We start from the raw sequence: 25,429 nt of genomic DNA, 5'->3' as shown, positions 1-25,429 counted from the left end.
AAGAACAGTCCTCCCTTTAGACATACTTAAAGTTTTGGTCCCGGCGCCTGCCTTCTTAGTTCTCTATCTGAGGCTTTGGGCTGAGGTCTTCAGGCCCCTGTGCAGTCCCACTCTGAGTGAGTCCACTCACACTCTCCTCCCTGCTGCCTTCCCCACCCCTTCACACCTCGGAGTCCATACAACTGCTGGAGCCTGTTGAAAGTCAGGACTCCCTCAGCAGTGAGAGGACCCCCTGTCTGTGCTGCTCAGGCCTCATTCTCAACACTGCAGGGAGGGGGTGGGGGATGGACCAGGGGGAACCGTTGCCTCCTCCACTGTTCAGGGCTCCAACTCTTACGTATTACCACTACAGTAAGTGATTAAAAGCTTTCTTTCCCTTTCTGCTTGTTTCCTTCATTGGCTCTTCTGACACCCGACACCTCAACAACTGTTCTCCCAGGTCAGCTGAGCTCCTGACATTTTTTTCATGTCTTTTATGTGTATATTGTCTCTTACTCTTCCGGGCTTTAAGCAGTTCTTTATGTGTTCTTCATACAAACCCTTTGTTGGTTTTCTGTGCTGCACATGACATTTTTCATTCTGTGACTTGACTTGTGACTTTTACGGTCTTCCCACCTTTTTTTTTTTTAAATCGTGAAAATTATCAAACATATACAGAAGTAGAAAGAGTAAAGTAATAAACCACATGTACCCATCCCCTAACTTCAGCAGTTAGCAATTTATAGCCAGTCCTGCCTCATCTCCATTTCCTCCCTCTTTCCCCACCTAGGTTAATATTTTGAAACGAGACTTCATTATTGTGGTGAACAGTGTTTTGGTGAACAGAGTTCTTAATTTTAAAGTAGTTTAAATTATCAACCTTTTTGTATATGGTTGGTGCTTTTTATAAACTGCACTAATCCTGAAGTCATAAAAGTATTTTCCTATATTATATATAAACTTTACCAATTTGCCTTTTCATATTTTAGATCAGCAGTACATGTGGGGTTGATATTTTGTGTACGGTATGAAGTAGAAGTCACTTTCATATTCTTCCCTATATATATCCAAATGATGAAACACTATTTTTTTTAGAGATTTTATTTATTTATTTGACAGAGATCACAAGTAGGGAAGCACAGAGAGAGAGGGGAAGCAGGCACCCTGCTGAGCAGAGAGCCTGATGCGGGACTCGATCCCAGGACCCTGAGTCCATGACCTGAGCCTAAGGCAGAGGCTTAACCCACTGAGCCACCCAGGCGCCCCAGAAACACTATTTTTAAAAAACATAGTCCTTTCTCTACTGCTCTCCATGCCACTTTTATCATAAATCAAGTAAGCATTTTTGTATGGGTCTGTTGATGCATTTTCTATTCTCTTCCATTGTCTATTTTCTACCCTTGTCATAATTATTATAGGTTTGTATTAGTATAGGTTTAAAACAAGTGTTTTTTATGGTAGAAGAGTACTCCCATTTTGTAATTCTTCAAAAAGACACTTCCAAGCTATTGTTAGGTGCTTTGTATTTCCATGTAAATTTTAGAATTAAGTTGTCAGTTTATACACATAAAATCCTCCACCATTGGGAAAATAGTGGACTAGGGAGCTCTTCGAGTAACTGTTAGAATCACCTTTATTGGAATTCTGGAATCCAATAAAGGAAACATAGGGCCACTAGGAGAGTGCTTCATGAAGAAAAAGGCTGCTAAATTCATGAAGAAGCTTTGTCGTGTTTGTGTTCACCCACCCAGCATGCCTCCTGCCTCAGCTTGTTGGTAGCTACGGAGACAAACATTTACATTCTTGGTGTGGCTTTCTAGGGCCAAGGGGTCAACTAGAGATCTTATTCTCAAAAATTGTTGTTGTGGACTTTGACCTCTCTGGCAGTTGCTTTAGGGACCTGCACAGAGGCTTGCCTTTGTTTCTGCTCACCGCCAGGCACCCCCAGGGCTGGGCCAGCTCCCTGCCCACAGACAAGATACAGGGGGTGCCAGACAGGTCAAGAACAGGCAGACCCAGAGCCTGGGAAGGACAAGACTGAGGATGAACATACAGGGTGTCTGAATAAATAGAGAGTATATTAAAAAATAAGTTAGCGATTGTCAGGTGCTGGCTGGCGAGGGAGAGAATGGGGAAATGGGGAGTGACTGCTTAATGGGTATGTGGGTATGGGGTTTCCTTTGGAGTAAAAAAAAAATATTCTGGAAATAGACAGTGGCTAAACAATGTTGTGAATGTATCAGATGCACTAATGGTAAATTTGTGTTGTGTGTATTTGACACAATTTTATTTTATTTTATTTTTTAGAGAGAAAGAGTGGCAGGAGAGGGGCAGAGGGAGAGAGAGAAAATCTTAAGCAGAATTCATGCCCATTGTGGAGCCTGATGTGGGGTGCAATCTCACAACCTTGAGATCATGACCAGAGGCAAAACTGAGAGTCAGATGCCTGACTGAGCCACCCAGGTGTCCCTAACAAAATTTTTAAAAATGTTTTAAAAAATATTTTGGAATTTTAATTGGGATTTTATTGAATATTTATATCAGTTTGAGGAAAATGGACTTCTCAACTCTTTTGAGAGCTCCGGTCCATGAACATTTGTAGGAAACATGGTGATGTACTGCCCAGATTCCTCTTCACAAGGAGAGTTAGTACGCAGTTCAATCCCAGGGGCTGTGATGAGCAGAGAGCCTCCAGCTCTGAGCATCTTGTTTCTGCCTTATCTGGGGAGAACTGCCTCAAGGCCAGTCAGGTATTTCCAGGGCAGTTCATATCCAGTAACCAACCAGTGTAGGGTAGAGTAGGGAAGGGGGCATAAAGTCTGACCTGAGGTAGTCCAGTTTGGCAATATTCACTCTAGAAGCCCTGGGCTTGGATTGCTCTGCATAGTAACACAAACTCATCCTTCCTCTTCTTTTCTAGGTGTTGATCCCTTATTAACATGGGGCACCCAAATGTCGTTTCAGTATCTTCTTCTGGAAATCCCAATCCATAACATTTATTTAGTTGTTCTACAATTTCTCTCAACAATGCTTTATAGTTTTCTGTGTAGAGAATTTGCACATTCTTTCTTAGATTTAGACCTTGCTTTTTCAAGCTCTTTTTAAATAGTAATTAGAAAATTTTTACTAACTTTGGGGCACCTGAGTGGCTCAGTTGCTTGAGCATCCCACTCTTGGTTTTGGCTCAGGTCATGATCTGATGGTTAATGGGGCTGAGCTCCACTTCATCGTTGGGCTCCATGCTCTGTGGAGAGTCTGCTTGAAGATTCTTTGTCTCTGCCCCTCCTCCCACTCATGAACATTCTCTCACTAAAATAAATAAATCTTTAAAACAAAATTTTTTTTACTGATTTTTGTTGCAAATACATAGGAAGACAAGTAATTTTTGTTTCTTAGCTTTGTTTCAGCAACTTTGCTCCCTCATTTATTAATTCCAATAATTGGTGCATAGATTCTTTTGGATTTTCTACATGAACAAGCATGCTAAATTCAAATATAGAGTTTAGTTTTTCCCTTTCCAAATATACAATTTATTTTTCTTATACTTGCGCATTAACTAGAGCCTTCAGTAAATTGGTGAATACAAGTGGTAACCACTGCCATTCATGATTTCAAAAGGAGAGGGCTCAACAATCCACCAAGTATATGGTATGCTATAGGTTTTTGTGTAGAAAACTTATCTTAGAAAGTTCCCTTCTCTCTTTGAGCGAAAACAAGTTTTTCCCCCAGTCCAAAAAATGGATGTTAAATTTTATGACATTTCTCTGCTCTTATTGAGATATTATTATTTTACTTGAATGTTAAACTACTTAGCATTTCTGGAATATACACATTTTGGTCAAAATGTCTTATCCTTTTCAAATATCACTGAACTTAGTTTGCTAGTACTTTGCTTAAATTTTTGTACCTACATTCAGGCAGACCATGTAATTTACTTTCTTATATTGTTTCTGTCAGATTTTGGTATCACATTTAGTTGGCATAGTAGCACAAGCTGAGAAATGTTCCTTCTCGTATTGTGTGTTCTTTCTTCTCTAAATGGAAGGATTTACCAGGGAAGCCAGAAGTTTACTTGGTGGAAAGATTCTAAATTACAGAATCAGTTTATAGTTATAGATCTATTCCTATCTTATATTTATTTTTGTGCTAGATTTGATAAGTTGTACTTTTCTGGAAGTTGCCCATTTCACTTAAATTTTCAAGTTTATTTACTAGGATTATTTATAATATTCTTGAATGATCTTTATAATGATTATTTAATGATCTATTATAGTTTCTCCTTATTTTCTGCCTATTCACTTTCTTTCTTTCTTCCCTCTTAATTGTATTTATTGAAGTATAATTAACATACACTGTTACATTACTTTCAAATTTACAACATATTGATTCCACAATTTTATATATTAGTCAGTGCTCATCAAGATAAGTGTAGTGTAGTCACCATACTATGTCATTACAGTGTTACTGACTATGTTCCCTATGCTGTAGTTTTCATCTCCATGACTTATTTATTTTAAAACTAGAAGTTGTTGGGGCGCCTGGGTGGCTCAGTGGGTTAAGCCGCTGCCTTCGGCTCAGGTCATGATCTCAGGGTCCTGGGATCGAGGCCCACATCGGGCTCTCTGCTCAGCGGGGAACCTGCTTCCCTCTCTCTCTCTCTCTGCCTGCCTCTCTGTCTACTTGTGATCTCTCTCTGTCAAATAAATAAATAAAATCTTTTTTTTTTTAATTTTTTTTTAAATTTTTTTATTTTTTTCAGCATAACAGTATTCATTATTTTTGCACCACACCCAGTGCTCCATGCAATCCGTGCCCTCTACAATACCCACCACCTGGTGCCCCCAACCTCCCACCCCCCACCCCTTCAAAATTCTCAGATCGTTTTTCAGAGTCCATAGTCTCTCATGGTTCACCTCCCCTTCCAATTTCCCTCAACTCCCTTCTCCTCTCCATCTCCCCTTGTCCTCCATGCTATTTGTTATGCTCCACAAATAAGTGAAACCATATGATAATTGACTCTCTCTGCTTGACTTATTTCACTCAGCATAATCTCTTCCAGTCCCGTCCATGTTGCTACAAAACTTGGGGATTCATCCTTTCTTTCTTTTTTTTTTTTTTTTACAGCTTTATAAACATATATTTTTATCCCCAGGGGTACAGGTCTGCGAATCGCCAGGTTTACACACTTCACAACACTCACCATAGCACATACCCTCCCCGATATCCATAACCCCACCCCCTCTCCCAACCCCCTCCCCCCATCAACCCTCAGTTTGTTTTGTGAGATTAAGAGTCACTTATGGTTTGTCTCCCTCCCAATCCCATCTTGTTTCATTTACTCTTCTCCTACCCCCTCGACCCCCCATGTTGCATCTCCTCTCCCTCATATCAGGGAGATCATATGATAGTTGTCTTTCTCCGATTGACTTATTTCGCTAAGCATGATACCCTCTAGTTCCATCCACGTCGTCGCAAATGGCAAGATTTCATTTCTTTTGATGGCTGCATAGTATTCCATTGTGTATATATACCACATCTTCTTTATCCATTCGTCTGTAGATGGACATCTAGGTTCTTTCCATAGTTTGGCTATTGTAGACATTGCTGCTATAAACATTCGGGTGCATGTGCCCCTTCGGATCACTACATTTGTATCTTTAGGGTAAATACCCAGCAGTGCAATTGCAGGGTCATAGGGTAGTTCTATTTTCAACATTTGAGGAACCTCCATGCTGTTTTCCAGAGTGGTTGCACCAGCTTGCATTCCCACCAACAGTGTAGGAGGGTTCCCCTTTCTCCGCATCCTCGCCAGCATCTGTCATTTCTTGACTTGTTAATTTTAGCCATTCTGACTGGTGTGAGGTGATATCTCACTGTGGTTTTGATTTGTATTTCCCTGATGCCGAGTGATATGGAGCACTTTTTCATGTGTCTGTTGGCCATCTGGATGTCTTCTTTGCAGAAATGTCTGTTCATGTCCTCTGCCCATTTCTTGATTGGATTATTTGTTCTTTGGGTGTTGAGTTTGCTAAGTTCTTTATAGATTTTGGACACTAGCCCTTTATCTGATATGTCATTTGCAAATATCTTCTCCCATTCTGTCAGTTGTCTTTTGTTTTTTTTTTAACTGTTTCCTTTGCTGTGCAAAAAATAGCAATAGAAGGAAAACTTCCAAACTCATTTTATGAGGCCAGCATCACCTTGATCCCAAAACCAGACAAGGATCCCAACAAAAAAGAGAACTACAGACCAATATCCTTGATGAACACAGATGCAAAAATTCTCGCCAAAATACTAGCCAATAGGATTCAACAGTACGTTAAAAGGATTATTCACCACGACCAAGTGGGATTTATTCCAGGGCTGCAAGGCTGGTTCAACATCCGCAAATCAATCAATGTGATACAAGACATTAATAAAAGAAAGAACAAGAACCATATGATACTCTCCATAGATGCTGAAAAAGCATTTGACAAAGTACAGCATCCCTTCCTGATCAAAACTCTTCAAAGTGTAGGGATAGACGGCACATACCTCAATATTATCAAAGCCATCTATGAAAAACCCACTGCAAATATCATTCTCAATGGAGAAAAACTGAAAGCTTTTCCGCTAAGGTCAGGAACACGGCAGGGATGTCCGTTATCACCACTGCTATTCAACATAGTACTAGAAGTCCTAGCCTCAGCAATCAGACAACAAAAGGAAATTAAAGGCATCCAAATCGGCAAAGAAGAAGTCAAACTATCACTCTTCGCAGATGATATGATACTATATGTGGAAAACCCAAAAGACTCCACTCCAAAACTGCTAGAACTTGTACAGGAATTCAGTAAAGTGTCAGGATATAAAATCAATGCACAGAAATCAGTTGCATTTCTCTACACCAACAACAAGACAGAAGAAAGAGAAATTAAGGAGTCCATCCCATTTACAATTGCACCCAAAACTATAAGATACCTAGGAATAAACCTAACCAAAGAGACTAAGAATCTATACTCAGAAAACTATAAAGTACTCATGAAAGAAATTGAGGAAGACACAAAGAAATGGAAAAATGTTCCATGCTCCTGGATTGGAAGAATAAATATTGTGAAAATGTCTATGCTACCTAAAGCAATCTACACATTTAATGCAATTCCTATCAAAGTACCATCCATTTTTTTCAAAGAAATGGAACAAATCATCCTAAAATTTATATGGAACCAGAAAAGACCTCGAATAGCCAAAGGAATATTGAAAAAGAAAGCCAAAGTTGGTGGCATCACAATTCCGGACTTCAAGCTCTATTACAAAGCTGTCATCATCAAGACAGCATGGTACTGGCACAAAAACAGACACATAGATCAATGGAACAGAATAGAGAGCCCAGAAATGGACCCTCAACTCTATGGTCAACTCATCTTCGACAAAGCAGGAAAGAATGTCCAATGGAACAAAGACAGCCTCTTCAATAAATGGTGTTGGGAAAATTGGACAGCCACATGCAGAAAAATGAAATTGGATCATTTCCTTACACCACACACGAAAATAGACTCAAAATGGATGAAGGATCTCAATGTGAGAAAGGAATCCATCAAAATCCTCGAGGAGAACACAGGCAGCAACCTCTTCGACGTCAGCCGCAGCAACATCTTCCTAGGAACATCACCAAAGGCAAGGGAAGCAAGGGCAAAAATGAACTTTTGGGATTTTATCAATAAATAAAATCTTTAAAAAAAAATAAAACTAGAAGTTGTACCTCTTAATTCCCTTCATCTATTTCACTCATCCCTTCATACATCTCCCATCTGGGAACTACCAGTTGGTTCTCTGTATTTAAGAGTCTTGAGAGAGCAGGAAAATGGCAATGGAGTAGAAGGACCCTAGGCTCGTCTCATACCACCAATACAAGTAGATGACTATCAAAACATCCTCAATACCCTAGAAATCGACCTGAAGAGCAACATAACAAATTCCACAATTAAAGGAAGAGAAGAAGCCACATTGAAGAAGATAGGAAGTGCAGAGACATGGTTTAGAGGAAAAATAGTTCACAGGTGCTGTGAAGTGAGCCGTGGTCATGGAGAAGGGCAAGAGCATACAGGGGAACACACAAGGAAAATGTTTCCCCAAAGCTATTGGCTTGGAAAATGAGAGGGACTGAATTTTGTGTGTTCCTGTAACCACCAGGGCTTAAAGTTGAGTTTTAAAGGTCAGCAGGCTTGGCTGGGGTAGAGCCTGGAAGGTACTGCTACTCCTGGAGAAAAGGCAGGCAGACAACCCAGGAGCAGACAACTTGGAAACAGCAATCTTAAGAATACCTAGGGCACTCAAGGGCTGATTATTTGGTCTTCTCAGAGTGTGTCCCTCAGAGGCAGCATTCACAGAGATACCTCTCTGGGAACAAAGGAGCTGGCAACACCATTTCCCAACCCTGCCCCTCAGCATAAACACAGAGCCACCTTTGGGAAGTAGTGCAGCACTGATACTGGCTGCCTAACTTGCATACACCAAGTCCTACACCACTCCTCACCCCCTGGCCCTGGTGGAGCTGTCCTTCTCAGTCACACTTGTCTCAGACCCAGTGTGGTGGACCTCTCCCCAAAAAGACCAGCACAAACTCCTGCTCATACAATGTCTTCCTACCAGAGTTTTGCAGGGCTTCAGTTGTGGTGGAGGTGATAATGGGTTTCATTTCAGAAGCAGACCTAGAGCACACCTAGTTAAAACTCTCCACATTCAGGCCAGGGACCAAACCCTTCCCATAGCAAGCAAGGAGAGCCTCTTGCCTAAAGGACAGAGCAGAGAACAGGACAGCAGAATGCATAAAACAAACACTGGAGATATTCCCTGAAGTACCAGACCCTGGATACTATAGAGCCTCTTCTTCATAAGGCCATTACTTTTAGGAGCAGGAGACATAACTGGCTTTTCTAACACAGCAAATAAGGCAGAGACTTAGACAAAATGTGAAGACAGAGGAACTTATCCCAAATGAAGGAACAAGGTAAGGCCACTGCCAGAGATCTAACTAAAACAGATATAAGTAACATGCTTGATGGAGAATTTAAAGTAATGATCATAAGGATACCCCCTAGGCTTGAAAAAAATAATTTAAGACCTCAGTGAGACCATTACCACAGAGAAAAGAGTTAAAAAAGAATCGAAGATGAAGAGTGCAATACACAAGATTAGAAACACACTTGATGCCATGAACAGTAAGCTGGAAGAAGCAGAGGAATGAGTTAATGACCTAGAAGACAAAGTAATGGAGAGCAATAAAGTTGAATAAGAGAGGACAATTATGTAACATGAGAGTAGACTCAGGGAACTGAATGACTCCAGTAAACATAATAACATTTGTATTATTGTAATACAAAAGGAAGAAGAGAGAGAAAGGGGGCAGAAAATTTATTTGAAAAAATAATAGCTGAAAACTTCCCTAATATGGAGAAGGAAACTGACATCCAGATATAGGAGGCACAGAGAACTCCCATCAAAATCAACAAAAGCAGGCCAACACCAAGACATATTATAATTAATTTGCAAAATATAATGATAAGGAAAAAAAAAAGCTTAAAAAACAGCAAGACAAAAGAAGTCCTTAACTTCTTATAAAGGAAATAAAGGAAAACCCATAAGGATAGCGGGAGATTTTTCAACAGAAGCTCGGCAAGCAAGAAGAGAATGGCATGATGTATTCAAAGTGCTAAATGGGAAGAATCTGCAGCCAAGAATACTCGATGCAGCAAGGCTGTCATTAAGAATAGAAGGAGAGATGAAGAGTTTTTCAGACAAACAAAAACCAGTGGAGTTCATTACCACTGCAAGAAATATTAAAGCAATTCTTTGAGTGGAAAGTGGAGACCAAAAGTGATGATATAAAGGCAGGAAACACAAAAGCAGTAAAAATTAATATTTCTCTTAAAAAATCAAAGAACTCACATAAAAAGGATATAAAATATAATAACATATACCTAAAATGTGGGAAGGAGAGGGGAAACGAATGGGTTCCAATTTAAGTGGCCACCAACTTAATATAGGTTGCTGTCTGAAGAAGTTATATACAAATCTAATTGTAACCATGTATTGAAAACCACTAATAAACATCCAACAAATATAAAGATAGAGAAAGAAATCCAAATATCTTACTGAAGAAAATCAACAAAACATGAAAGAGAGGAAGATAAAAAGGATCAGAGAAAATTTCCAAAAACAACCACAAAACAAATAACAAAATGGCTGTGTGTGTGTGTGTGTGTCAGAATGGTTAAAATAAGACCCATCTTATTGCTGTATACAAGAGATTCATTTCAAACCTAATGATGTCTGCAGATTGAAAGTGAGAGGATGGAGAAACATCTATTGTGCAAATGGGTGTCAAAAGAAAGAGGGAGGAGCAATATTTATATCAGACAAATAGACTTTAAAACAAAGACTGTAACCAGAGGTAAAAGGACACTATATTCTAATAAAGGGGATAATCCAGCAAGAAAAACAATTGTAAATATTTATGCCACCAACATGGGAGCACCTAATATATGAAACAGTAACAAACATAAAGGAACGCATTGATAATGTAGTAGATAATAGTAGAGAACATTAACACCCCATGTACATCAATGGACAAATCATCTAAAAAGAAAATAAACAGGGAAACAATAGCTTTGAATGACCAACTGGACCAGATGAACTTAACAGATATATTCAGAACATTCCATCCTAAAATAGCAGAATATACATTTTTCTCAAGTGCATGTGGAATATTCTCCAGAGTGGATCACATTTTAGGTCACAAAACAGGCATCAACAAATACAGAAAGATTGAAATCATGCCACACACCTTTTCTGATCACAATGCTATGAAACTATAAGTCAGCCACAGGAAAAATGAAACGACCACAAATACATGGAATTTAAACAACACACTACTAAGTCATGAATGGGTCAAACAGGAAATTAAAAAAGGTTGGGGGAACCAGGTGGTGGGTATTAGGGCACGGATTGCATGGAGCACTGGGTGTGGTACAAAAACAATGAATACTGTTATGCTGAAAATAAATTTAAAAAAATAAAAAAAATGTTGAATCACTAAATTTTACAACTGAATCTACTATTACACTGTATGTTAACTAACTGGAATTGGAGTTAAACTTTTGCTTGTGGATGTCCAGTTTTTCCAGCACTGTTTAAAACTATCCTTTCCCTGTTGAATTGGCTTTGGTCTTTTGTCAAAGACAAGTTGACTGTGTACAAGTTGATTGTTTGTTGCTGGTATATAAGAGAGCAATTGGCTTTTGCATGTTAATGTAGTATCCCCCAACATTATTGTAGTTGCTTTTTTGTGCCAGGAATTTCTTCATTGATTCATTGGAATTTTTAATATAGACAGTTATGTTATCTGTGAACAAAGACAGATTTTTTTTCCATTTCAATTTGTGTACCTTTTATTTCTTACTGAATTATCTCTGACTTCCGATATGATGTTGAATAGAAGGGGTGAAAGGATATCTTTGCCTTGTTCCTGCTCTTAGCAGGAAAGCATGCAGTTTAAAATATGATAGGTGTGTTTATTGTAGATACCCTTTGTCAAGTTGAGGAAGCTTGTCTCTATTCCTAGTTTGTCAGAATTTTTATCACGAATTGGTATTGAATTTTATCAAATACTTCTTCTGCATTGTTAATACGATCATACGATTTTTCTTCTTTAGCCTTTTGTAATTTGATAATGACCTTGTGTACCTGGAATGAATCCCACTTGCTCATGGTATATAATTCTTTGTTGAATTTGACTTGCTAATATTTTCTTGAGGATTTTTGCATCTATGTTCACGAGAGATAATGGTCTGTAATTTTCCTTTCTTGTGTCTCCCTCTGGTTTGGGTATTAGGATAATGCTGGCCTCATAGAATGTGTTAGGGAGTATTCCCTTTGCTCCTGTTTTCTGGAATAGATTTCAGAGAACTGGTACAATTCTTTCCTTAAATGGTAGTGTTCATGACTGAACCTATTGAAGCTTGGTGCTTTCTTTTTTGAAAGGTTTATTATTGATTCAGTTTCTTTAATAGGTCTATTCAGATTTTCTGTATCTGCTTGTGTGAGTTTTGTCAGGTTGTGTCTTTCAGGGATTTGAACCATTTCATATAGGCTATCAAATTTGTAGGCATAGAGTTTTTCTTAATATTTGTTAATTATCCTTTTAGCATCCCTGGAATCAGTAGTGATAGCCCCTCTTTTCTGATTTTAGTCATTTGTGTCTTCCCTCTCTCTCCTTTTTCTTCTTCGTTTTCCTGGTCAGAAGCTTACTGATTTTATTGATCTTTTCAAAGAACTAGCTTTTAATTTCTTTTATTTTTCATATTGGTTTCCAATTTGATTTCACTGATTTCTGCTTTAGCTTTTATTATTTCTTTTTTTTTTTTTTTTGCTTACTTTTGATTTAATTTCTTTTCCTAGAGTCTTAAGATGGAAGTCTTGAATATTGATTTCAGGTCTTCCTTGTTTTCAAATATATTTATTCAATGTTATAAATTTTCCTCTAAGCACCATTGCCTCTGCATGTCATGAATTTTGATAAGCTGTATTTTCATTTTCCCTTAAGTCAAAATATTTGTAAATTTCTCTTGAGACTTCTTGTTTGATCTATTTGTTACTAAGAGTGTATTGTTGACTTTCCAAGTCCTGGCCTTTTCAGCTATCCTTCTGTTCCTGATTTCTAATTTAATTCCATTGGCATCTGAGATCATGCTTTGTATAATTTCTATTATTTTATAGTTGTTAAGGTGTGTTTTATGGTCCATAACATGTTCTATCTCAGTAAATGTTCCATATGAGCTTGAGAAGAGTGTATATTTGCTATTGTTGGGTAATGTGTTTTAGAAATGTCAGGTCTAGGTGGTTACAACAAGTGTTGTTTAGTTTCATATTGGATTTAATGATTTTTCTGTCTACTGAATATGTCAGTTACTGATAGAGAGGTGTTGAAATTCTCCAACTATAATAGTGGATTTCTCCAGTTCTTATAGTGCCTTGCATATTTGGATATTCTCTTGTCAGGCATAAATACTTTAGGAATTGTTATATCTTCAAAGAGAATTGGCCACTTTATCATCATGTAATCCTCCTCTTTATCACTAAGAATTTTTCTTGCTCTGAATTCAGCTTTTTCTGAAATTAATATAGCTGTTCAGTTTTCATTTAGTTGGTGTTAGTGAATATGTTATGTTTCTCCATAACTTTGCTTTTAACCTGTGTCTTTATATTTAAAATATTTTTTATAGACAACATACAGTTAGATCTTATTTTTTTTTTAAAGATTTTTTTATTTATTTATTTGACAGACAGAGATCACAAGTAGGCAGAGAGGCAGGCAGAGAGAGAGGAAGGGAAGCAGGCTCCCTGCTGAGCAGAGAGCCCGATGCGGGACTCGATCCCAGGACCCTGAGATCATGACCTGAGCCGAAGGCAGCGGCTCAACCCACTGAGCCACCCAGGCGCCCCAGATCTTATTTTTTTAATCTATGTTTATAGTCTCTGCCTTTCACCTTGTATATTTAGACCATTGATATTTAATATAGCGATTGATATCTAACATATTTGTTAATGTTTTCAGCAATGGAAAGCAATAAATTTCTTGCCCTTGTTCTTTCTTTTTTCATATTCTTTTTCTGCCTTCTCTGGCTTTAATTGAGCATTTTATATGATTATATTTTCTTTCAGTATATCAATTATACCTCTTTTTTACTAGTTTTTGGTTTCCCTAGAGTTTGCTGTATTTACAACTAGTATAAGTCCACTTTAAATAATGCTATTCCACTAAATAAAATTTCCAGTGGGGTTAGGAGACAAAGTCATGCTAAAAGGAAGGGAAGTGCCTCAAATACCCAGCCAACTCTCATCCCCATCTGAGTTTGTAAATGGTCAAAGGATAAAGAAGTAAACTCAAATCTTCCCAAAAGTACACCTGGATTTCCCATAGGCTTTAGTAGTTGAGTGGATAGAGACTTGCCAGGACCACCTCTGAGAAGTAGGGAAAAACTAGAAATGGACAGACCAGATATGAATTACTAAAATGATAATCCATGCTTGACCCACTTCAATTTCTGATTGGATTGACATGATAATCCTCTCACCCTAACCGACTAAAAGAGGAAAGAAAAAAATCCATGAAGCTGTACACTTAGGATTTGCCTACTTTAGTGGAGATAAAAGTATATATATAGTGAATTTTGTTTAAAAATTATATACAGTGGACCCTTGAACAATTTTGGGATGGGACAGTGACCCCCCCCACCCCTGCCATGCAGTGGAAAGTCCGTATGTAACTTGTGACTCTCCAAAAAGTCAACTACAAATAACATAGTGTTGACCAGAAGCCTTACTAATAACATAAGTAGTCAATTAACACATATTTTATGTGTTATATGTATTACATACTTTATTCTTACATTCAAGTAAGCTAAAGTAACATGTTAAGAAAATCTTAAGGAGGAGAAATTACTTTTACAGTACTGTACTATAGAACATCTTCATTTAAGTTGACCTGCATACTTCAAACCCATGTTGTTCAAGCATCACCTGCATAAATTTTATGAATTTTATAAATAAAAGTTTTAGATCCTGTTATAAAACGTATTTTTCATGTTTGAATTGTGATCCTATATATGTATACATGTGTATATACATTCTTTAGTCAGGAGAAAATTGTGCAAAACTTCATGTGGTCTTTCAGGCTTTACATGAATGATTTAGGATAACATGTATTTTCTCATCTAACTTAATATTATCAGGAGGTAAGATCAAATTGTCTTCTGATTGAGGACCCAAAATTGTTTTCTCTACTTTGCATTTGGTACAGGGCACTAAAATTTAGAATACCAGTTATATACAGTTCTTATAAAATTTAAACATGTATTTTTGACCTAACAAAAGCTAGTTAGGAAAGGTCATTTGGTGTTAAATTAGCCAACCATAATTTTTTCTCTGAATTTACCAATAAAGTAATATTTAATATGTAAATCATGTATTTGAGGACTTATGTAAAATTTCTGTCTTGTGAATAACATATCAGTTGGTTTTTATACTTAAATGTTGCACAGAAAATAAACACAATTTGGTATCATTTTTCCAGTTTTCATGGAAGATGTTTTATTTATTGGATGCTGTAAGAAATTAAATCTTAAAATATTTTTTAATTTAAAAATAATTATTTGAGGTTTATTTGATCTATTTCATAAATAATATATGTTCAGCAACTATTTTAACATGATAGAGTCAGAAGTAGTGAACTAATATATACAGTGTTGAAGAGTAATACATTTTTTTATAGGCAGAGCTTCTAGATGCTGCTGCTGGCGTTCATGTACGATTCAGATTAGGTGGTGTAAGTATGGATGAATTCTTATTTGATAGTTTTAAAGCATATTTATATGAAATTTAAAAGATGTAATTTTAAAAATGTAAACCATTTTTTTGGTAATTAGATTACAATGGTCCTTTGAACTTCTTCATATACAGGTTAAATTTCCACCTGATATATACTATAAAATTTTCACTCATAGACATATTGAAGATCTGTGTGCTAATAGCCCTAGAAATTATACAAAACTTCCAGCAAAATATACATCTCATATTAAAAGTGATGATCTTCAGGAAAAGAATCATAGTGGCTGGTATCGTCGTGTAGAAAACAATGGCTGGAGGCCTGTCACCGATACAGTAAGAAAAGAGAAATATTAATAATTTTGACTCTTATATATTTAGAAACTCATTTGTCTTCTTGAAAATTAATTTTAAAACAATAAATTTTGTTAATTTGATAAAAGGTGATGACATTAACTACCAGATTACTAATAATACTTCAAGATCAGCAGTATATCTTTTTTTTTTCTGTACTTCTGCTTTTAGTAATCAGCTTTGATCTGGGTCATCTTTAGACCCAGAATACAAAGCAAATTTGAAAATGTTGTTGAATCTATATTAATTAATCCTTGGACTAGAGCTGGGAATTCTTGAGAAAAATATAATGTTTTCTCTTATAGAGCTTGTAACAGCAGGGACTAGTGGGAAGTAATTTGGGTCGTCATGGTGTTTGGAACTTTAATATGTCCTCATTAACTGAATGGAATGATTTTAACTGTACGTGGTTCTGATTTAGGGACTTTTCCATAGGCACCCAGGTTTAATGTCATTTCTGTGGAGATTCTAAGGATGTTTGTAAGCTTACATTTTGCAGGTTAATATAATCAGGTTCTACAGCTCTAGATGTCTCTTTGGGCTCATATCTTCATTCAGGTCCTTAGTCTCTGGTATGCAGATTATAGAATTGATATATTAAGTATACTAAAAAGTGAAAATGATCAAGGTGTGAGTTCATACATTCATTCAACAAACCTTATTGCATACCAACTGTATGTCAGGCATTGTAGTAGATGCTAGGGACACAATGGTAGATAAAATAGTCTCTCCCCTCAAGTGTTTTTCCTTTTTAATTTAGGAGAGAGTCAAGTAAAAAGAATATTTCAGTACAGTGCTGTAAGTCTGTGCTTTAAGAGGGACAGATACACAGTGTTACAGGGGATAGCAAACTCTCCTCCTTTTTCTTTAATGTGTATGTGGTAAAGAAGAGGAAATGACTTCAAAGTAAGAAAACAGACAACTGGTTAGGATAGCAGGTCACACGGGGAAACCACAAAGTTTTGGAGCGTAATGATGAGACTGTTCTTGAAGGGTGCCTGTACTCCTTGAGAATTAGAGTCTTCAGAAGTCAACAGCACGAATAGTAGGTAAGGTCTGTTATGAAAAACAAAAAGAGTACTGGAGTATGTCTATGCATTTATCTGTTCAACCAGTAGTTCTTATGTACTTCAAGTTACGAGTGCTTTGTTAGTCTTTCTGTAACATGTGCCTCTGAAGGTGCAACGTGCCACTCACTCATGGTATCATAAGAAGTACCTTAAAAGGGGTGTATTCACTCCTCTGTTTCTACCTTGACATATTCCTACTGAACTCACAGAAATTCTTCTCTGTAACCAGATAACCTCACAATCAGTATCTCACCACTTTGTGTACTCATTTTTCATTTTCTCAATAGTTTTGGATGTCTACTGAAAATGCAGAGGTAGGAGAAGAAAAAGAAATCGAATTCCATTTCTCTAAACTGAAGAGAAGGCAAGATATGGAAAAGAAAAGAAAAATTAGAAAGATAGAATGGATGAGGAAAATGTAAGTTGAAAAGTTGATGAAATAGTTAGACTTACTAAATATATCCTATTTTAAGTTATTTTAAAAAATGCTATCACTATTAAAATGACTCCATGCTATTTTTCAAAGAAAATGTAAGATTACAGTTCTGTTTTTAAAAATGCATAGAAAGCAAACATTTAACAAATGTGTGCTATGTGTGAGATACTGTTAATCTCTAGGATATAAATGGCGAAAGACATGTTGTCTTTGACCTCAAGGAAATTACAGCCTATTGGAATATCAGATACGAAAATAAGCATTTACTCTTATATACCAAATAACTTTTATTTGGCCCTCCAGATCCACTCTGTACCCTTCTTAACCCTTCTTTTTGCCCTAAGACCCTGATCTGTATGGATTACACTAAAAGTCATTCTGTACATGTCTAACAAATGTTAATGGCAAGCGAAAACATCAAATTGTTTACAAGTTTACTTCACTCCATACACTAAACAAATCCCCCAGATATTTAAAGTAATACAAAAACTCCAGGATCCCAAATTATGTAAAATTCACAAGATATTCATGAGATACAAGGTGGTCATGGGTCAGAAGACTCCATATTGTTAACATGTCCATTGTCTCCGGATTGATTTGTACATTCAGTTCAGTCACAATAAAAATGTTACAGCAGGATTTGGGGGAAAATTGGCAAGTTGATTTGAAAATTTTTATGGAAATGCATAGGAACTAGTTTAGCCAAAAACAATTTTGGAAACATAAATTTGGAGAATTTATACTACTTGATTCCAAGACTTACTCCAAAGCTACTATACTCAAGACATTGTATTATCAGCATAAATGTAGACATAGGTTAATAGTACAGAATCAAGAGTTGAGAAAAATGGATACACATGTACACTGATGAGTTTTAACACAGGTGCTAAGGCAATATAATTGGAAAATGATATTCTTTTCAATGGATCGGATATTTAAATACAGAAAAATGAACGTTGACCCTTATCTCTCACACCATATACGTAAAGTTTTATATCTCAAAAGAGATCACAGATCTTAATATAAAAGCTAAGGTCATAAAATACCTACAAGTAGGCAAAGGAGAAAATCTTAGTAACCTTAGTTCTGGCAAAAATTTCTTATGTAGGACACAGAAGGCATGACATATAAAAAAGTTGTCAAATTACACTTCATCAAAGTTAAAAGCTTTTGCTTTCTGAAAGACACTTAAAAAAATAAAAAGACAAGCTACATGTATATTAGCTAACTGGAATTTGAATAAAATCTTGAGGAAAAAAAAGACAAGCCACAGACAGGAAGAAACCATTAGCGAGATATATATACATACATATATGTGTATGTATATATACATATATACATATATATATATATATATATATATATATATATATATATATATGTAACTACTCCTGTATATATATGTGAATAGTTGTCTGTAGTTGTCTGGAGATAGGGGTTTAGGGGAATGAAGGGAGGAAAGGATGAGAAAGGGACACAAGGAACTTTGGGGGGGTGATGGAAATGTTCATTTTTTACTATAGTGATGGAGTCACAGGTGTATACTTATGTCAAAACTCTTCATGTTCTGTTTAAAGATGTGTTACTGTACATCAGCTATACCTCAGTAAAGTTGTAAAAACTTTTGTGACCCCCCCACCCATTTTGTCCACCCCCCCAACCTTTGACATTCACCAATCTATTCTATTTATTTATTATTTATTCTATTCTATTTATCTGTGAGCTTGTGTATTTTTAGGTTCCATATGTAAGTGAAACCGTAGGGCATTTTATCTTTCTCTGCCTGACTTGCTTCACTTAGATAATGCTCTCAAGCTCCATTTGTGTTACTGCAAATGGCCAGATATCATCTTTTTATGGCTGGATAATATTCTTGTGTGTGTATCACATTTTCTTTATCCGTTCATCCATTGATTTTTATAAGAACATGTGCAGACATTCAGAAAACCTTGATAAAGTAGTTCTTCATCTCTCGTACCTGCGGGGTGAGTTGGGGGCAGCCCAGGAACCAGTTGTAAGGGTCGTAGGGTTACAGTGCCTACAATGCAAGCAAGTACTTAATGCTCTCAGGTCCTGGGCACTAAGGTAAGGGCACGAGTGGTGAGGAAGTGGAACCCAGAGACCTGGGATGGGGACATATGGGCAGGCATGGACAAGGCTGAGAACTTTGAACTTAAAACTCCCCTGTTGGTGGTGGAAATTCTTCCTGCCTGTTCTGTGGGACCCAGGCCTTCTCTGCATAAAAGCGTTCCAGCCCCTGGCATAGTTGCTGCATGTGCTCATGCTGCTTCTCCTCAGCATTCTCCCATGAACATTGCACGTTGCCTCCAGCCCACGGGGAGAGTTCTCAGAACAGCCCGGACACGGAGGTCAAGGTCTAGTCCAGGAGCAGATTGCTTATTAATCAAAAGGCTTACAAGAATTCACCAACCTTTCATAGGAGCCTTGGAAACATGTGAGAGTGGATTTTCAGGTTGTGAGATCAGAAGATGATTGGGTTAAATTTACTGATAATGATCACATTCATTTAGGATTATGAATTCAATGTGTTGGCTTGAGATGCAGAAATGATGTTAAATTGTCTGGTTGATTAATCAAAGCCTGAACTCAGCCGAAGCTCTACCATTGCAAATGCCTGCCCTCCTCTGGTGTACTGTAGAGAAAAGGATTTCTGGTCTCGGGAATGCATGTCTTCGTTCCTCTCATGTGCAGTCTACTCAGCTACCCACTAGCTATAACCCCAGGCCCTAGAAGACAGTTCTCATCAAGTCACTAATACATGAGAGGAGCTGCAGAGTTCTAGATGAACTCCATGGTAGCTGTTTTTATAGACCGGAAATGACAGTGGGGAGAGCTGTAGTGGAATTGGTACCTTTAGTTTGCTGGGAATAATGGAACTCTGAAGTGGTAGGGGTCGCAGCTGAGCTTCCAGAAGCGTTTCCTCTAATGCAGCAAGTCAGGACAGCCCCTGGCCCCTGGGATGCTGCTCTTGGCCTGACGCATGTTCTTTCCCATCCCAGCCAGCAAGCAGAAAGAGAGGCAGTTTGCATTTACATGGGAAGAAGAGGATGTGCCTTTCCTTCTTATTCTCAGAGCTGTGTCTGCTCTCCTGCTTTTCTCCTGTTTTCCCTAGGGGCTCATACATCTCCATTCCCACAGACCATCATGCCTGTCCTTGCACTGGTGACCTTACACTAATCAGATGCAGTGAGCAGAAATAACTCCCCGGATGACTTCATAGGACAAATGCACACCAGAGGGAGAGAGAGAATTTTGCAAAATGCTAAGGGTTTGCCACATTACTAAAGCTTATGGACATTTTGGGATATCCTTTCTAAAGTGAGAGACAAGTTTCAGTACGTTGGCATATCTGTCTTGAAGGCACACAGCACTTACAGGGCGTCTCTGGATTTAGGAAGCTAAACGTGCCGCATTGGGGTGTGCTGCTCCAGCCTGTTTTCGGGTAACCTAATGAGGCTGCTGGGCTCCAGTGGGACAAGGTGTAAGAACGAACATGGTAGCAGGTCCACAGCGTGGTCACGGTCCTCCCACTTGGCCTTTAGGGCCAAGCAGTCCCAACAGTATTGGACATACAGTGAAATACTATATGGGGCTTTTTGTAATAAGAGGATCTCAGCACAGAGGGTTTAGGAGTAACATAATGCCCTCTTCTGCCAACCTCTATTTTAAATTTGCAAATCAGTTCCGGTTCTGCTACTGGGCTGTGGGAGAGACTGGATGCTTGGCAGTAGGACTGTAAGTGCTCTGTGATTATGAGCTGACCTGGGTTTTATCTAATCCAGTGAACCATAAAGCTGAGAGTATACAGCATCATCTCAGTACAAAGTAGATGAAGTGCAGAAGAGAATGCATCTGAGAAGGTCCGGAGGGCTGTGGTAAGCTGTATGAGCAGGCGGCCTGGAGTCCTTCCACACCCACTTAAGCTGTATTGGTGCTGCTTTTCTGCATGCCTTTGGCTTCATGGGGAGTCCCCTGCGGCCAGCTAACAGAGGAGAATATATTAGGTCTAATTCACCAGGGATCAGCACAGGATTCTGGCAACATCCAATATGGACAGTCACTAGATTACAGTAGGCTCAGAGAATGGTCAAAGGTTGTCCTCCCAGTGAGCACAACCGGTTTTCTACTTCATATATAAAGGAGAAACAGCTTGAGACAGGAACCTTATTGTCTGTGGGCAGTAACTGAGAACTTCTCCGCTGATTAGGCACTTAGGTGGGATTGAATGGGGAAACTGGGATTAGATCTGGGGCAGGTATACTCATAATGGGCATAGCGTATGTTTGTGTCCTTGTGAGTGCCCTCCCAAGGGCCCAAGAGGCAGAAAGCACTAAGTATTCAGATGGACGAGGTGACCCAGCCTGTGGATGTCCATTTCTCACTGACCACCTCAGTGGCTGCCCAGTGGAGCCGTGCACAAGGCGGCCGTGGGTGCAGGGATGGAGGCTGCATACAGACTCCTAAACTTGGTCTTTTCCTCACTGAGGTCGTTACCACTCCATAGTCTCAGCTGACTGGACAGCAAAAGCCATTGCTCTGCCTCCAACAGCGTGCTGGCTGCCTGGTGGCAGGCTGATTAGTCCCTTCACAGTCAGGTGGCATCTCTTCATGTTCGCAGTGATAGACAAACATTCTGGATGTGTGTTTGATTTCTCTGCTTGCGTTACTTCGGTCAGCAGTACCATTTATCACAGAAGCCTTATCCATCATCATTTTGTTCCATTCAACATTGCCTCTAACCAGGGGCCCATGTACAGGAAGTGTAGTACTAGGCTCAGAACAACAAAATACATGCACCGTATGTACTGTCACCAGAAACAGCTGGCATTGACGGAACATTTGTATGATTTGCTGAAGCCCAGGCATAGCATGGGGTGGGGTGGGGGATGGTAGGGTGGGGTGGGGAGGACACCTGGTAATAAGCCAATGCACATGAACAATAATCTTTCTTTTTTTTCCTTTCCTCTGTTTACTCTCAAAACAATCCTCATCCATAACTGAGCTCTGTATTTCTAATTACACAGACATTTCTATCTCAAACTCAGCTGGTCTAACACTGAATTTCTTATATTCTTCATCATAAAAATTGTTTCTATTACATATTCCTCTTGGCCTCAGGTTATGATACCATCATTTACCCAGTCATCCAAGCCAGAAATGTAGGGGTTTGCCTTGACTTCTTACCTTTCATAAGCTCCCATGTGTCATCTGTCAGAAAGTCCTATCAGTTCTACTTCCAAACACTCTCCCAAGTCTGGCATGCCTGTCCCTCCCCGACTGGAGTGCTCAGTGCTCTCGTCTCTACTTCACAGGCAGAGTCCTTCTGCTTGCTCTCTTTGTCTCTAGTCTTTTGTCATCTCTGTGTAAACACTAATGCCATGTCTCAAAAACAGATTAAATCCCCTCCTTACCTGAAACATATTAGGGGCTCACTGTCCCTACATCCCACGATAGTCCCTCTCCCCAGGTTGCTCTTTTCTGGCTCAATTCCATGGCAACAAGGCTTTCACCTTTTTTTTTTTTTTAAGATTTTATTTATTTGACAGAGATCACAAGTAGGCAGAGAGGCAGGCAGAGAGAGAGAGGAAGGGAAGCAGGCTCCCTGCTGAGCAGAAAGCCCAATGCGGGGCTCGATGCGGGGCTCGATCCCAGGACCCTGAGATCATGACCTGAGCCGAAGGCAGAGGCTTTAACCCACTGAGCCACCCAGGCGCCCCGGCTTTCACCTTTGATACGTGGCTCAACATCTCCTTCTGAAGCCTGCCCTGACTTAGCTAGGCACTGGCACTTTTTTTGGAGGTGCCTTCACAGATATATAAATACTCAGTTGTCACACTTTTGCAAATCTCCTCATACTGGTCTGCCGCTTCCACACTTTGAGCTCCTGAAGAACAGGTACTCTGATCTATTTGTCAGCACAGGGCTGTAGACATAGTAGATGCTTAACGAATACATGTTTTTTGTTGAATGAATTGAATGAGCCAGCGACCAAGTCAGGCATTCAGTCCTTATGGCTGAATGTGGTTGTAATGTTTCCTTTATGTAAGGTTGCAGGGGGTGAAGGAGAAACGTTACTTGGTGTGCTTTGTTCACTGATGGCATCCTCTACCGACCTTTGCTGAGAATCCGCAGTGAACAAAATAAACAAAATCTTCGTATTTTTTAATCTCTCTCTTAATTAAAAAAAAGTGTGTTTTTTTATATTCCCTTCCTGTGTCCTACAGATCTTAGCTCTTCTTGACTTCTTTTCCAGTTTAAACTTTGATTCTTAGTAGGTCTTTTGCATTTTAACTTCTCTCCCTGTTGGTATATTCAGAAAGACATTTTTATAATTTTTTTCTCTTTAAATTTTCTATCTTAGAATAAGAAATCATTTTAAAATGGATATATTGCAACATTACCTCTAAAGCCAAATTTTATATTGTTTTTGTTTTAAATACCATTTTTTATAAAACAAGTTAAGGTTATAAAGTGATCTGTATTTCTGGTTACTATTATATTTGAAGTTCTGTTCTACTTGCTAGCCTATCATTGTTTGATTACTATTCTAGCCCCCTTAACTATAAATAGTGACTAATATTTAAAAAGTTTAAAACAGAATTAAATTCTTGGAATAAGTATTATAATTCTCTTTAAAATTCATCCTTTTCCTGTATATCCTTGATGAGAGCAAAAATAGATACCTGAACTTTTAAATCACTGTTGCCAAAGAAAAAAGAAATATCATCCAGGTGTCCGAATCTAATCACAAGTGTATATTTGGGAATATAAAACATGAAAGAACTCATAAAAAATGTGCTCACCTCTAGCCTTCCAGAAGTTTCTGATTTCTAAATATATTTTTGTTGTGGCATCAGCATTTGTTAATAAACCTGGGCCATTGGGTACCATCATTCATTCATTTAGTATATATTTTTTTGAGTGCCTATTATGTTCAGGAAATATAGAGTAGAAGATTGCAAGTTCCACGGAGGAATCCCACCTCTGTACACAATGCTTTGCAAATGGTGGACAGTCGATAAATATTTATTACATGAGTAAGTGAATGAAGAACTATAGAAAAATTGTGAAATCATACTTTCTTAAAATTTGTGCTCTTGCTAACTAATATAAATCAAGAGGCATGTTTCTCCTTCTATGAAAGTAGCTCTCATGGATTGTTAACTATTTGAAAAAGTTAGAAACTTCATGAAGGCAGAGACATACCTTATTACTGTCAGACCCCTTACCATCCAGGAACTTGTAAGCCTTCTTTTATTGAATATTTCCTATGTGCCAGTCATAGTTCTGAATGCCTTATAAAGATTCACACTTCTAAACGCTTCTGGAATGCTGAGAAGAGGATATGATGATTACCATTTTAAGGTAATCTGAAGCCCAAGAAGACTAGGTTATTTGGAAAGGTCATAGAGCTAGTAAATAAATCACAGAAGCAAGACTCAAGGCCAGATGGCTGGATATCAGAGCCCTACCTAGCCCTACATGACCACCGTGCCGCTTCCTGCTCTGTGTTGATTTAATAAATGAAAACAGTTTCAGCATAGGTTAACTTTAAAATGGAATGCCAATATAGATCCTAAAATGAAAAACAAAAGAATAAATGCTATTTTCTAATATTCTTGGTAAAGACTGCTGACTTGTCTCTACTCACTCAGCTCACGTGTGGTAGATGCACTCACTGATGCATGAGACAGAACAGTGCCACCGAAGAAGTCTTAGCTTGGAGTCACATTCGAATACGGGCTCTGACATCTGTTGACTGCTTACATGATCTTGAGCAATTTCTTAACTTCTCCACCTCCCCATTTGCTCACCCATAAAATGGGAGTAAAAACAGCTGTCACAAATGGCTGTGTCTTTTTAGAATTAAACCAGATCATGTATGAAAAGTACCTGACACAAAAGAGGGTGTTACCATCTCTCTTCCCTTTGCCTCTCCTTCTCTTTCCTGTTCCCCTCCACTTTCCCAGCCCTTACCAGCCTTTAGCCACATGACCTTGTCTTCTAGGACTTAATCTCTCTCCTGAAAGACGAGAAGGTTACTCATCTGATCTCCAAGATCCTTTGACTCTAATTTTGTGATTCAGTGATTTAATTGGTTTTTCATTGTATCATAGCAATGCAGTGTGCTGAGGGTTGGTTTTGAAATGAGGCTTTACAGGGTAATGTGGTTGATTCGGTTGCTTACTTTCTCTTTCTTTTGATT

The 25,429-nt window shown here is 38.3% G+C and overlaps 1 protein-coding gene across 3 annotated transcripts in view; it reads left to right on the top strand.

Annotated features, from left to right (window-relative positions):
- Nucleotides 1-25,429, top strand: part of C10H11orf65 (chromosome 10 C11orf65 homolog) — a 68,062-nt gene that overhangs the window by 27,747 nt on the left and 14,886 nt on the right. For 2 of the 3 annotated variants that reach the window (XM_047691123.1, XM_047691121.1), the window contains 3 exons: nt 15,290-15,343; nt 15,478-15,678; nt 17,054-17,184. In XM_047691123.1, the coding sequence (XP_047547079.1) occupies nt 15,290-15,343; nt 15,478-15,678; nt 17,054-17,184 (386 nt within the window). The remainder of the gene's footprint in view (nt 1-15,289; nt 15,344-15,477; nt 15,679-17,053; nt 17,185-25,429) is intronic. The other variant, XM_047691122.1, reaches the window with a different exon arrangement.

The sequence above is a fragment of the Lutra lutra genome, chromosome 10, assembly GCF_902655055.1.
Source record: "Lutra lutra chromosome 10, mLutLut1.2, whole genome shotgun sequence".
In the NCBI taxonomy this organism is placed as follows: Eukaryota; Metazoa; Chordata; class Mammalia; order Carnivora; family Mustelidae; genus Lutra; species Lutra lutra.
The sequence above is the reverse complement of the archived record's forward strand: the minus strand, read 5'-3'. Positions and strand labels throughout refer to the sequence as shown.